General features: G+C 56.5%; 1 protein-coding gene across 3 annotated transcripts in view; it reads left to right on the top strand.

Moving 5' to 3' along the window:
* Window positions 1-14,844, top strand: part of NEK6 (NIMA related kinase 6) — an 85,618-nt gene that overhangs the window by 36,088 nt on the left and 34,686 nt on the right. For all 3 annotated transcript variants that reach the window (XM_033858578.2, XM_033858577.2, XM_033858576.2), the window contains exon 2: window positions 7,023-7,141. In XM_033858578.2, the coding sequence (XP_033714469.1) occupies window positions 7,052-7,141 (90 nt within the window). In that variant the 5' untranslated portion in view covers window positions 7,023-7,051. The remainder of the gene's footprint in view (window positions 1-7,022; window positions 7,142-14,844) is intronic.

Raw genomic sequence — 14,844 nt, forward strand, 5'->3', positions numbered from 1 at the left:
GTCTCAGAGAAGCCAGGCTCCTGCTGGTCGTGGAGCTGCGGAATCTGAGTGGCAAGTGTGGCTTTCGGTGGGGGGGGGGCGGGTGGTGAGGGCTACCAGGCCCAGTCAGGAAACCAGACACCATCTGTGGCTCATCCCCTACAGCTCCCAAGGCCCCCGTGACTCTGGCCTGAGATCGAGCTGCTTCCTGTCAAGTGATGAATGGGCAACGTCTGCTTATCCCAAGACCAGAAGGGAAGGGGGGCCGGGTGGGGGAAGGACACAGTAGCCAGAGCCACACCTCTGGGCCAGAGTTCATTCATTCATTCATTCATTCATTCACTCATTCACTCAGTCCCTCACTGTCCAAGGAGGTGTGGACTACGGGAGTCTGGCAGACGTGGTTTCAAGTGTCAGTTCTGCCTAACGCCTGCTGGGTGACGTTGGGCCCGTTGCTTAACCAGTCTGAACTTTCATTTCCTCCTCTGCACTACGTGGATTATAGCGGCCCCCACCTAGGGTGGCTGTGAGGTGGAACGAGGCGTGCACGGCCCTTGGCGCGTGCCTGGCGCACCCACAGTGCGGGCTCCGCTAGCGATGCGCCGTCATTACAGCCGGTCTGCGTGGGTGGGGCGTTCCTTACTGCCCAGGCCTCGTGTGGGGACACGAAGTCGGTGGCACCCCTTTCTCGTTACTCACAGGCTCCCTGGTCTGAGGAGCAGGTTCAAATGGTAGCTCTCTCCTCTGTGTGGACTGACTTTGGCAAGTCACGTTTTCCCGTGGAGCCTTGGTTTCCTCACCTGCAAAAGGGGGGTGATAGCACCGCTTGGGTCTCTTGGGAGATGTCAGGTTACTCAGCTCAGGGGAGGTGTTGCCGTGGATGCTGGCTGATGCTGCAGCTGGTCCGGCCTTGGCCTCACCAGTGGCCAGCCTGTGAGCTGCCTGGTCTCCCGCTGGGCCTCAGAGCGCCATCTGTGTAGGGGTGTGCTGGGCCGTACTGGTCTGTGGCGCTTCTCCTCTCCCGGCTGGCTGAAGGCCCCCAGCAGCGGGCACCTATCCTAAGCTTCTGTTGCCAGGAGCCTGCTGGACAAGCAGAGATAGCCCCTGGTGCCTGCACCGGCGTTGGGTCACTCATTCCGTGTGTGTAGGAGGGTGTGAAGTCACCAGGATGGTTTCCTCCTTTGGGAAAACAACGTGTGAAGCTGTTCATTGAGCAGGAAGGAGTGCAAAGGGGCCTCTTCCCCAGAGAAACGGCACAGGGTCCGGGTCCAGCCGAAGCTGAGTCTCCAAGGTTGTCTTTGTGATTCTCCCCGTCAGCCTGGGAGCCACGTGGGCCTTTACCAGCCCCACCCAAACCAGGGGCAGTGACGCCCCTACCCCAGCGGACAGACCGAGAGCACGGCTGGGCTCAAAGCCTTGTGGCCTGACCGTACACGCATACATGCACATACAGCATGCAGAACAGGGCAGGCAGACACTCGCTGCTTCCACCTCAGGGTTGGGGAGCCAGGTGAGGTGTAGACAGATACTTGCCCCCACGACCCTATCCACTCAGGCCCCCAAACCTGCCCCAAGCTGGGTCTTTGGCCTGAGCCTTCTGGTGTCTTGGTTCATCTTTCACTGGGAGGGTAAGGCCTCGATGAGCCGCCAGCCTCCACGAAGTGTGGTATTTGGCAGGAGACAAAGGAGGGATGTGACTTTCCCCTAGACGAAGTTTTAGAAATTGGGAAGCAAGCGCCCCAGGTGACAGTCACGGTCAGAAAGGCCTCTTGGGGGCTTCCCTGGTGGCGCAGTGGTTGAGCGTCCGCCTGCCGATGCAGGGGACACAGGTTCGTGCCCCGGTCCGGGAAGATCCCACATGCTGCCAAGTGGCTGGGCCCGTGAGCCATGGCCGCTGAGCCTGCGCGTCCGGAGCCTGTGCTCCACAGCGGGAGAGGCCACAGCAGGGAGAGGCCCGCGTACCGCAAAAAAAAAAAAAAAAAAGAAAAGCCTCTCGGCAAGCCTCAGAGCCCAGCCCAGTGTGGGAACCTCTCGCTTCCAGGAAGTGCCTGGATTAAACCCAAGCCCCCACGTCTCCCTGGGACACACCCCACGTTAGTAAGAGGCTTGCCGAAGGCCAGGGCGGGAGGAGCATGTCGGGGGGCTTTGCAAAGGCAGCCCCAGATCTCGTAAGTGACGAGGAGGGTATTTGCTCCAGAGCCATTCCAGAGAGGCCGTGCAGTGCAGTAGACAGAATGATCTGGGGGTCCAGCAACCCCAGCTCTTTTACCAGCTGTGTGACCCTGGGCAAGTCCCTGCCGCTCTCTGAGCCCCAGTTCCCGTGTCTGTCACATGGAGACAATTCGTCCTCCACTGCCCAGGGATGGTCGGTGGTAATGACGCTGGTAACAGCTAAAGCCTCAGAGGGCCCTTCACATGTGCCAGGCTCTGTCCTGAGGAGTTTACATCTGTTAACACATTTAATTCTCAGTGACCCTGAAAGGTAGATCTTACTGTTAGCCCCATTTTCCAGATGAGGAAACTGAGACACTGCGTGGTTAAAGGAAGCCGGGCCAGGATTTGAACCCAGGCAAGTCAGGCTCCCAAACAGACCTGCAGCCTTACCCTGGCACTCATCCTCATCCAGGCCCCGGGTGCCTGGTAGACGGGCACATGTGTGGAACCCAGGCTGGGAAGCACTCTGCCACCCCAGCGCCCGCTCCTGGCAGAAGAAAGGCCCTCTTTGAGGTGGCAGCTCCGTGTGGCCTGGGGCTCCGGGTCTCACATTCCACGGATTTTTGGCCCCTGACTTGGGCTTGGCAGCCTGGGCCCCATTGTTCTGCAACTTGGCAGGAGCCGCAGGGCACAGGCAGCTCCCGGAGGTGCCCAGTGCACGGAGGGGCTTTTCCCGGGCTTTTCCCTGCTCTCCGTGTCTCATCCCTCCGGATCCCTTTGGTCTTTCTGCATCTGAACCCCCTAAGAAGGCGTTTCTGGCAGGAATGTCCAGGGTAAAGGGGTTGGGCTTCTGTTGGGGTGCAGACAAACAGAATGCAAATCTTCTGAAATCCAACACCCTGGAGAGCCTCAAGAGGCCGAGGCTGTCTTGGACCTGGGAGGCGCGTCGGAATCAGAGCTGGGTTCAGATCTGCCCTCTGTATCCTACTCACAACACGACCTTGAGTCTCCCCTCTCTGAGCCTGATTCCCCGTCTGTAAAATGGGTCTGTCAACAGCCCAGGCTAAGTGGAAGAGATCTGGCCACTGGACGCCTCAGAGAACCTTCACTTCCTTCCTCCCTCCTCCTCCCTCTCTCCTCCCCCTTCCTTCCCCCTCTGCCCCCTTGCCCTTTATCTGGCCCTCTCTGGCACTGGGGGGCAGGGTGCGGGGGTGGGCTGTGACTTGCACACTCCTTTCCTGGAGCAAAGGCCCTTCCTCCTCGCGGGGACATGAGGTATAGCCGGTTCTATTAGGTTCCGGGCAGAACTGCTCTTAGGCACAGCAGTTTACCCCCGGGGGTTGGCACACCAGGCGTGTGGACAGCAGTGCTGCATCTGCTCGCTGCCATCCCGAAGGGAGAGGGCTCTGGGCCCCCTGTCGGGGGAATGGCTCCTCGTGGCCCACCGGCCCTGGGATCACCCCTACCCACTCAGCACTGCCCCATTCTTGAGTGGAGGGGCCTTGTTCCTTGGGGAGCCCCTGGAAAGGAAGTGATGTATTGCTAGTAACAGCCTGTGAGGGGTGCAGTGCAGGGGTTATGGGAAAGGTGGCATCACAGGTTTGAGTCCTGGCTTCACCACCTGTGATCCGTGTGATCTGGGCAAATCTCTCAACCTCCCTGTGCCTCAGTTTCCTCATCTGTAAAGTGGAACAGTAACAGAAGCGGTCTCGTGGAGGTGGTGTTAGTGAGATGGTGGTGAGATGGGCTAACAGAGGTGAAATGTATAAAGAAAGGGCCCAGCATAATAAGAACACACAGTTGTTGGCTTACCATCATTATTACTATTATTTCTGATGAGGCCAGAGCCCCTTACTTTGCTCCTAGAGCCCTGTGTGAGGAGCAAGGTGAGCTCCTGAGAGCCTGCAGACCGCCTCTGGGTGCAGATGCTAGATCGCCATGTGGGGAATGACATTCGCAAATACCTCCTAGGTCTCTGCCCAGTGTGATTTGCCCAAGGTCCCAGCTGGGGAGTGACAGGGTGGAGATACAAACCCAGGCCCGCTGGCCCTAGGAGGCTGGGTGAGGCGGGACGTTGGAGCCCGAGATGGAGATCCGTGGTTTCCAGCCCGCGTGGTCTGTGAGCAGGTGGGCAGGTGAGCCAGTCACGTGTGGACCTGGCCTTTGGGCCACACCTGGTGCCTTCTGAGATAAAGACAGAACCTTTTTGCTGAAGACAGTTCTCCTCCAGCCTTCCCCCGGAGGTCTCCCTAAGGGCAGAGGACGGTGAACATGTCACCCCGAGGGGTCTGGGGCTGCAGCCCGAAGCAGCTGCAGAGCCTGCAGGAGTCTCCGGTTTTATCTTAAAATTCATGCGCATTTTACATTTTGTCCCCTCTGTATCCGGTTTATTGCCGCACACATTTCCCTCCTGAGTAACAGCACTGCCTTGGGAAGCTGCTCGTGTTTATCTGTTTATCCTGGGGCTTTTCATACCCAGGTCCTCACTGTGTCACCCGGGGGGTGTGCGCTCCAGTGCGGAAGCTCGGGCGCAGATGGTGGGGAGGTGCTGTGGCCCCATCTGCATTGCAGGAAGCCACCTTGGTGGCCCATCTGGAGGAGGAGGGCTTGGCGGAAAGGGCACCGGGCACTGGTGGAGACCCAGGAGTCCAGGCGGGGGCGAGGCCTGGGCTGGGGCAGAGGTGGGAGTATGGGGCTGGGGAGAGGCCTCAGAAGTACAGGCACACCCCTTAATACCCTCCACATGACACCCCTTTGAGATAAGAGCAAAGAGACGACAGCACGAGATCTACCTCTTTATATGTACACGTTAGGATGAAGCACGTAAGATGCCGTGCGTGAGGAGCAAAACCGGCAATTGCACAGGCAGGACACAGCACAGGCCGGGCTGGGTTTGACGGGTTGCTCTCAGCCACCAGGGCCTCCCCGCGAGGCTGAGGCGGGTACCATCTGCAGACCGTGCCCCTGCTCCATGTGTCCTTGCTTTCTGCCATCTACTTTGTATGCTAGAGAGCAGTTTTACCCCAAAATGCTGAGGAAAGGGGTGTGAGGGAGGAGCTGCCCTGAGGACACAGAGGAAGGATGGGTGCTGGAGGCCAGCGTGCAGATTCTAGAGAGGCTCGGAGTGCCTTCAAGGGCAGAGGCGGGGAGGCCGAAGGTCCAGCTCGGCAGGCAGTTCAGGACTTGGTGGCCAAACTCTGACAGGTGTCGTAGACATCTCTAAGCCCGGGAGGGCTGGCCCATCAGCTACCAGACAGAGCTACAGTGGGGAGGAAGGAAGTGTGATCTGTGACCAGATCTCAGTGGCCCTGACCGTAACAGCCCCATCAGTGTGGGTTCCTTTCCCACTGCCCAGATCACCCGGTTCACGCAGCAGGACCTGCCAACCCACTGGACCAGGCGACGCCTATCAGCTTGGGCTTCGGCTGGTGGGGATGGTTGGGGGTGCAGGTGACCAGGTGACTTACAGGTGGCGAGAGGCAGAGTCCGTCTGGAGAGAAAGACGATGTCCTGGGTTGGGTTCTCCAGAAGCAGACCCTGAGACGAGACTGTATGGGGGAAACCACGAGGGAGTGGGGGAGGCAGACAAGCAGGGTGTGATCTCAGACCAAATCACTACCCCATTTGGGTCTCTGGAGTGACTTACCCCCAGAGCGTCCTGACCGGAGGCAGGGAACTGGCTTGCACACTCGCCCCCTGGGTCATTGATTCCTAGGGACTCCAGTGCTCCAGAGGGTATAGACGAAGCTGCTCTGATAGCCTGGCCAGCCCTTCGGGGTTCTGTTTGGGGAGGGTCAAGTGAGAGGTGCCCGTGGGAATGCCAGGGCGGGGTCTGGTGGAAGGAACAGCAGCCTGATTAGGGGGCCCTCGCCACATGCCCGCCCTGCACCCCGTGTCTTCCAGGCATCCTGGGGGAACCCAGGCCTGGCCCTGGACACCGAGGTTTAGGTGTTGTAGAAATGCTTGTGGGTGAACGGAGGGCTTTCCTCCCGAGGAGGAACGCTTTCCCTCTTGCGTCCAGGAGCACCGCGAGCCACACAGCGTCTTCTGTGCGCCTGACCCTGGGTCCTGCCCTGGAGGTGCTTGTCTGCTGGGGAGGCCAGCAGAGGCTGCCTGTGACACCAGCAGTGGAAGCGATCTTGGGGGTGGTACTGAGATGGCCTTTAGCTCAGGCCTGGGCACATGGTGGGCAATTAATCAGGACAGCTACTGCGGTTACTATGGCCGCTGGTGAGTGGCATCCTTGACTCTCCTGGGGGCCTCCGATGTGGCAGCCCAAGCCCTGGAGGTTGAGGGGGCTGTTCCCTGTGCAGAGGGCTCTGCCCCTGCCTGGAGGTTTGTGCAGGACTTGAGTAGGACCCGTGGCCTCGGCCTTCCCAGTGTCGGGTGCACCAGGTCCCAGCAAGGATGGGCATGTGGGGTCCTTCCTGCAGCTGCTACTTGCAGTCTGACTCAAGGTCTCTCTCTTCTGGCCACTAGGCTGCCAGCCTGGGTTTGTATGGGGGTGAGGCCCAGAGGACAGCAACGGGGCAAGAACAGGCTTTGGAGTCCGGCACGTGTGGCATTGAATCTGGCGCCTCCCTTGCTGGATGGTGGGGGCACCTTTAGACTTTTCCCTGCACAGAATCTGTGTTCCCCTCTATCCAACGGGGATAGCCCTAGCAACCTAGTCGGGACAGCGTGATGGAGGGAGGTGTGTCACATGGGCCGTCGAGCTAGTTCTGCCACTTCCAAGCCGCATAACCAAGGACGAGTTACCTGACAGCTTGGCACCTCAGCCTGCGCATCTGTAAAATGGGACAAGTGAAATTACTTCCTCGATCCGAGGGCCATCGAGAAGAGAAAGTGCACAGGCCTGTGTGTAAGAAAGCCCTTCTTTTCTGTTGCAGCCCGTGTCCTCGTGCGGCTGGCATGCAGGATGGCAGGACAGCCTAGCCACCTGCCCCATGGAGGGAGCCCGAACAACCTCTGCCACACCCCGGGGCCCGCGCACCCTCCCGACCCACAGGTAAGCCCTCCTCCTTCATCTGCAGTGCACTGGAGAGTCTTGGAGGAACACAGATCGTTGAGGCTGCTTTGTCCCGGCCACGGAAGGATGCCCCTTGGCAGCCCCCAGGCACCTTGAATGCTTCCAGTGATGGGAGCAGAGTCACTACCTGACCATTCTGCCCTCCGTCCCAGTCAGCCACACGCACAGATGCCTCTCTGTCCCACACTCTGGGCTGGGATGCCAGGCCCTGGTCCTGCCCCTGGGGTTTCCGTGTGAATGGGACAGCGTTATCTCAGAGGGGTCAGCACTGCTTAGAAGGACAGACGTAGAGGGAGTCGTGGAGGCCCCAAGGAGAGTGAGGGGCGCAGGCGAGCGGACGGGGTGTGCTACCTGGCTCTGAGCTGGTCTGCCTCCTTCCCGGTCTCAGCTGTGTTCTGGGCCTCTTCAGCCGCTTTGTCTAGGACCCGCGGAGCTTCGGGGACGCTGCTTTCCCTACACGGGCCCCACCCACCCTCTCAGCCAGGCAGCCTTTGGCAGCTTTCCGGAAAGTGGCTTCTGGGGTTGTGAGCTGCTCGCACACCCCATGCCTTTGCACATGCCATTCCCTGGGCCTGGGGTGCCCTCCTTGACACCTCCAGGCCTCAGTCCAAATGCCGCTGCTTCTGGGGAGCCTTCTTGTTCCACGGCACTCCCGTCTCTTGCTGTCTCCACACCTGCGCACAGGCACTAGGTCATGGCCGTGATCGCATCCGCTGGGTCACTGGCGCCTGGGTCCGCCTCCCTTCCTGGACAGAAGCCTCTGGGGTGGGGCTTCGCCTGCCTAGTTCATGGACTGCAGATTCATGGAGTGCACCACCCGGGACACCGCCGTGTGTGAACAGACCCAGGTCTGCTCTTAGGGAGCACATAGCCTCACAGGAGAGAAAGACAAGAAAGAAAGCAGAAGAAACTGGGGGTCAGTGGAACTCCAGCAAGGAACGTGGTCTGAACTAGGGGACCAGAGAGGCCTCCTGGGGGAAGTGGCTTGCAAAGAACTAGAGGGGACAGAGAGCTTGGCTGGGCAGATTGGCCAGGGCCGGGTGCTGTAGCATCCTGTGGGCAGCCTGGAATGATGAAAAGTAATTGTCCAGAGTTGGCTTGTGTCCCAGGCCTGTGAGACCTACGTCAGGAGGAGACTCAGAGTCAGCCACCTTCCTGAGCCACGGAAGGGATTGTCACAGCTTCTGACTGCCTAGTCCTGTTGGAGGACTTCAGGTGGACTGGTGTTTGACCTGCTTGGGCAGGGTTGCCATGTACAGTTGTATAGGTTCTACACTGCCCAAAGGTGCCTGGCCAAGGAGGCAGGTGAGTCTGAAATCCTTCTCCTGCGCCTGAGCTGTCATCAAACTGTGCTTCCTGGTGTGACGCTGCATCAGCCCAAGGGAAGGGGCACATCTATAGATTCACACAGAGGTGACACGTTAAGTAGGAGAAACCGTGTATGTGCGTGCACACACGCACAGGGGGTCCAAAGGCATCTATGCTGTTCATCCTCCCCATTCCAGTTACTGGCTGGGATGCAGGGGCCCATTTCCTAGGTGGAATTTGGGGAGAAAGCTGGGAAGCCCATAGACACTGCTGGTCCAGGGTCCACCAGAACACCTCCCCGATGGCTGGGGGCAGTGGGGCTTCCTCGGGTAATGTAGCAATTTGTCATATTAAGTCATTCACTAACAATTGAGTCCCCCTTGATTAATCTCCCAGAATTAGCCAGTTGCATTTTGAGCAATTAGGGTTAATTACAGCCTCATTTGGCAGAGCAGAGAGTCCCATAATTATGTCACAAACAAGGTGAGGAGGTGGTGGGCTCCCGTGGCAGTGGCATCTTCTGGGTGTCTCCTCGCACATGTTGGAGTGGGTGATGACATAGTTAAGTGTAATTAGATACGATTACTCAGCGTTGGCTAGCGGCTGGCGGGAAGGATGCCCCTGGTTCGCCAGCATCTGGCCGGGTCTGCAGAACTGGGGCACAGCCGCATTGACGCTGGGGCTGCTGCAGGTCAGGGCTGGAATGAAAACAGTCAGGCACTTTCTCTCTCCTCGTCTCATAGAGCACTGGTATTTAAACACTGTCTGGGGAGAGATCACGGCTGGAATCTTGCCTGTTTTCAGGACATAGAAACACCTCAGAGTGACGGCACAGGCATTTTCCTTTACGGCAAGAGGCACAGCTGTTTCCCTGAAATCACCCTGAGAGAAAAGAGCCGGGCTGCATGATGGCAAAATGCTGTGCTCTGGACCAGGCTGGGTTTGGTTCCCAATTCCATCCCTCACCAGCCAGGTGACATTGGGTAAATGACCTCTCTGAGCCTCAATTTCCTCTTCTGTAAAATGGGGCCATGAAGAAAGTGAGATGGTATATTTTAAACACCCAACATGGTACCTAGCGTTGTTGGGGTTAAGGAAATGGTATGTCATTGATCTTATTCTTATATTTTAAAAATCATTTTGGTTTTCACAGCTAAAGAGCCCAGGGCTGGAAATACCCCCAGTGTAGAAAGAACAATTTAGCGAATACTCAAACTCTGGCTTTTGTTAACCTTCTGTGTCCAAGGCTAGTGGTTTGTTCATTTCAAGGAACTTTCTAGCTCTGGGTGCTGTCAGCCTATGAAAATATGTTTGCTGAACTGGGTTGAATCATACGTGAAATTCATATATACTTGGGAAAGCTGAACATGCTTGGTTTTATTGAGGTTTCTAATGAATGAATGAGTGGAGTTGAGAAGAAGAGCTTAAAATGCCCCCATGGTTTATGGTTTTACCAATTTGCTTCAGAGCATTTTCATCAGGAAAGAAACGCAGGGCTCAGCTGACCCACTAAGAAACACATGAATTTCCAAGAAGGAGAAAGGTGTTCTTGTCTGAGAAATCCCTGGCTAATGTGTCTTCCATCTGGAAAGTCTTTGCAAACCTGCTTGGGACGTGCCAAGTTCAGTTATATTCGGCACTGTTCAGAGACAGAGGAATGTGCATAACTTTGCAGGGGATGGGGACAGCTGTCATTAGTTCTGCATTGCACCAAAATCTTTATGAAAATCTTCCCAAAACAATGATGATAGATAAGATTTAATGACCAAATATTAACGGCCATTAAAATTCAAGAAGTGTTTGCTAAGTGTTGTAAATTCAGCAAGTGCTTGTCTCGTTTCTGCCTTGGGTCTACGGGCGAGCCCTACACATAAGTGAATAAAGATGATGCAGAGGTGAGGCTCCCAGGGAGGGATGGACCGATGCAGGGGGAGCCCAGAGAATGGGGTGGCTTGTTCTGCCCGGGGCATCAGGGTTGACAAGGAAAGCTCTCTCTAGAAAGAAGATGACACGTGGGCTGACAATGAGCAGGAGTTTGGGGCAAAACAGGGAGAGGAGGATGTTCCAGGAAGAGGAAAGAGCCAGCCCTGAAGGTGCAGGACCAGTCAGGTTGGATAAGGATTTAAATACCTGTGCTTAGAAAAGGTAACAGCTGGTGTTTATGAGAAGCCTGGAATCCACATTGTCATTTGGAATTGAATCTGTAGCAAATGGGGAGCCCATTTGGGGTTTAAATTGACAAGGGGCTTGGGTTTTAGGTCACTGGTAGCTGGGGCCCGAGGCACAGGTTAGGTGAAAATAGGAGGTCACGTGATGCTTTGGCCTTAAATGGGCCCGACACAGGGAGGGAAGACGCCAGAGACTTCCAGGGGGAAAATCCAACTGCCCTTGGTAACTGAAGGGATTCGGGAGAGGGAGGTAGAGGACGTGGCCAGCCTGCTGGCATGGGGGCCGACGCTCTTTATGGTTTGTTTCCCTTCAAGTCTTTGCCTGTTAGTCGTTGGAGCTGGTTCCAGGTTCTCTCATCCGTGTGTTTAAGCTCAGCTTTCTCTGAGCTGGGTCAGTGAGGCTCGTCCTGGGGGGAGCTACCACAACTGAGGTGACCTTAGGCTTTGTCATCAGGCGTCTCCCATGTTCCGGCGTCTTGCTCGCTGCTCCCGTGAGCTGATGGCACAAAGCTGAGTGTAGACAGACTTCCAAGCTGAGACAGTCACAGTGGTGGTTGTACCTACATTACGATGCCTGGCAGTTACCTCATTTCGTCCTCCTACCGACTCAAGAGAAGGAGACCTTATTCAGAGCTCCATTTTGCAGGGGAGGAAACCAAGATGAGTGGTAACTTGTCCTTTTTGCTGTTGAGGGGCAGAGCCCAGAGCCAGGGGTGGATCCAGGCCCTGTGGCCCCGCAGAGCATTTTCTTGCCACGAGGGCTGCGGGAGGGGAGACTGGCTTCGGGGACAAAATTAGCCAGATCGTGAAGAGCTGAGTGGGGCTGGCCTCGTACAGAGTCTGACAATATGGACTCTTTGTAAATCGCACCCTTCTTTCGTGCCACATGGATTTAAAGCACGTTGCTCTACACGCATGTACCGCATCCGTGAGAAGTTCCCTGCACACGATGTCAGATGTCTTTAAAGGTGAAACTCGTTTACAGGAAATGTCATTCTGATGAAGCGTGCTTTTTAAAATCATAGAAGCGGTTGCCTTAAAATTAATGATGCATTGCAAATATCAGGGAAAAAAGACCCATCCAGTGTAAAGATGATTAAAATTCAGGTCAGAAGTCTGACTTAGTCAGGCTAAATTTTTTAATGAGATTTCAGAAAATTAATTGGGCGAATGCATTTTTATTCTTTTAACATGGAATTTTATGCTCCTGCTTGAAAAAAAAAAGGGTTTGTCGATGACTGAGGCTTATTGTGGTTCAAACATTTTAAACTCAAATTAGCGCGAGGGGGGGAGCATTTGTGGCCTAATTTGATCTGACTTGGGGAAGAGAGCTGGGTCTCTCCGAGCTTTCTGGGGTGGTCCAAGACACTCCCTCCCCCTGCTGTATGTCTGGTCGTGTCCTCCATTTCTTGGGAGGGTGCGATCGGGCCTGCAGGTGACTCAGGACCTCGGCCGCGTCATCGACTCCTGATCCCACCAAATTCCTCCTGCTGCCCAGGGAGTTGCTCCCAGAGGCTCCTCCTCTCTGAGATCGTGAGTCCTCCCCAGGCCTACCGCCACCTCCTCCCTGCCCCTCCACCCATCTCTTCTACCTTTTCGGGAGAGCTAAGGGGCTCCCACCCTGGGGAAGGGGGATGAGTAGGTCAGAAATGGCCTCTGGTGCCCACAGCACAGCCTAGAAAGGGAGGCGAGCCTGTTGTCTAGCACAGGCCCTGGGTGAGTGGCACAAGGTCGGTAAAGTCAGAAGCTGCAGGTACATTCACCTCACCACTTCCCTGTAGCCAGAGGATGTTGGGTAAATGACCTCTCTGAGCCTCAGTTTCCTCATATGTGAAATGGGGCTGGGGAGACCTAAGTGAGATGGTGTACTTTAAACATCCAGCATGGTACCCAGCATCAGGGGTGTTAAGGAAATGGGATGTCGTTGATCTTATTCTTGTATTTTAAAATTCGTTTCAGGGAATTCCCCGGTGGTCCAGTGGCTGGGACCCCACGCTTTCACTGCTGTGGCCTGGGTTCGATATCTGGTCAGGGAACTAAGATCCCACAGGCCATGCGGCACGGCCAAAAAAAAAAAAAGAAGAAGAAGAAACATTCATTTTAGTTTTTATAGCTAAAGAGCCTGGGGCTAGAAATATGCCCGGCGCAGACCCTTGGTGGGGTGTGGACGGGGGTGATGATAATGACAGCTGACAACTCCCTGTGCTTGGGTCCCTGGGCCAGGCTCCCGCCAGGCCAGGCACACCCTGCCTCAGCTCACCCCCAGCCCCTGGGTGCTGCTATTCTCCAGACATTCTACAACGCCAACCCAATAGTAATAATAACACAAACACGCGGCATTTCCTAAGTGCTGGGCCCTCTTCTAAGTGTTCACTCATTAACTTATTTAACCGCCAACAACCCTCTGGAGGGCGCGCTGACTATCTCAGTTGGACAGATGAGGAAACCGAGGCCCAGAGGGCTCACCGGGAAGTGGCAGAGCCAGGACTGGAACCCAGGCCTCCAGGCCCCAGCTTTAGTGTCTCAACCGACAGAGCCAGAGTGGCAGTCACCCCTCTGCCAACCTGGGCCCAGGGATTGTGTTTATTTTCCCCGGGAGGCAGCATGGGGTCCCAGACGTAACGGGACAGTAAGCGTTGCATGAGCCATTTGCAGAAAGGCCATCAGGAGGATGTGTTGGAGCCGCCATCATGGGAGCTGTTCGGGGCCAGCGCCGTGTTTGCCCAGCAGTTTAGAGCTCCCCAGACCCTCTTGTCCTGGAATCCTCCGGGAAGTCCTGGGCTGGTGTTTCTAACATCCCCCATCATGGGTGACCTCTCTCTGATGCAGGAACAAGAGTGGAACTTGCCAGGGCCCACCCAGGAGGTGGGTGGCAGCAGGGAGAGGCCTGGCCTTTGGGGGCAAGAGCTCAGTTCAGCTTTTCTCCGAGCCCCTGAGTTAAATCGGGGTCAGGACTCTGCTGGCTCAGGCAGCTGCGCCCAGGAGCCCCGTGTCCCGCGGTGACCCCCACCTGAGCAGAGGCCCCTCTGGGGACAGGGCCCGGTCCTAACCCCTGTAAGGGCAGCAGAGGCCCCTGAGCCCCCTCACCGCTGTGCTGCTGCCCGGGTAACCTGCCCCCTCCTCAGAGCTTTCCTCTAATTAGGTCGAATGGGCTGTGACAGGAAATGCAAATCTGGGTCATCGCATATGCAGATGTGCAGGGGAGTCTCAGGGATGGTGGCTGGGAAGTCGCCCGCATCCTCTGGGAGCTTCCAGTGGCTGTGGAGCTGGGCCACGTGGCCTCTGGGGAACATCCTTGGGGTGGGTGGAGAGCACTGGGGACTGACCACTCGCCATGGAGGGAAGCAGCCCCACGTTGGCAGAGCCAGGCTCGTTAGTGAGCACATCCCCCAGGCTCTTCACTGCCCCACGTCACCTGGCAGCGCAGCTGGGTCTCTATCGTCAGGGAGTTCAAGTCCCAGCTCCCCACTGCCTGTGCCTCAGTGTCCTTATTCATAAAGTGGGATTAATAAGTCTTGTTTGGGCTTCCCTGGTGGCGCAGTGGGTGGGAGTCCGCCTGCCGATGCAGGGGACGCAGGTTCGTGCCCCGGTCCGGGAAGATCCCACATGCCGCGGAGCGGCTGGGCCCGTGAGCCATGGCCGCTGAGCCTGTGCGTCCGGAGCCTCTGCTCCGCAACGGGAGAGGCCACAACAGTGAGAGGCCCGCGTACCGCAAAAAAAAAAAGTCTTGTTTTCCAAGGCCGTTAGGAGACTTTAGTGCTGAGACCTGTCTAAGCATCTAGTACAGCAGCGGACGCACAGTAGGTGCCTAATACACGAAAGCCTGTCGTCGTTATTTTCATGACCACGTGTGATCCCTCCAAGTGCCACGAAAGCTCCCTTTTTCTAGGGTGCGTGATTTCAGCTGCACCCATAGAAGTGACAGTGGCTGGGTCAGAGTCCCTTCTGCACCAGGCTGTTTTGGGTGCATTTCGTTGTGTCATTTGACAAACATGCCCTGAGCACTTGCTTCGAGTGGGTCAGAGCCTTAGTTCGAGGGGCAGAAAGGGGACCAAGACAGGGGCCCACTTGGTGAGGCCCATGGTGGGGGGATGGGTGCGACCCAGGTGGCTGAAGCAGGAGGTGCAGGCCTGGCTAGTCCCAGGCTCTCAGAGGAAACGCAGAAGTGGCGTCTGAGTTGGGAGGCCACACAGCACAGGGTGACGG

This window comes from Tursiops truncatus, chromosome 6 (genome assembly GCF_011762595.2).
Source record: "Tursiops truncatus isolate mTurTru1 chromosome 6, mTurTru1.mat.Y, whole genome shotgun sequence".
NCBI lineage: Eukaryota > Metazoa > Chordata > Mammalia > Artiodactyla > Delphinidae > Tursiops > Tursiops truncatus.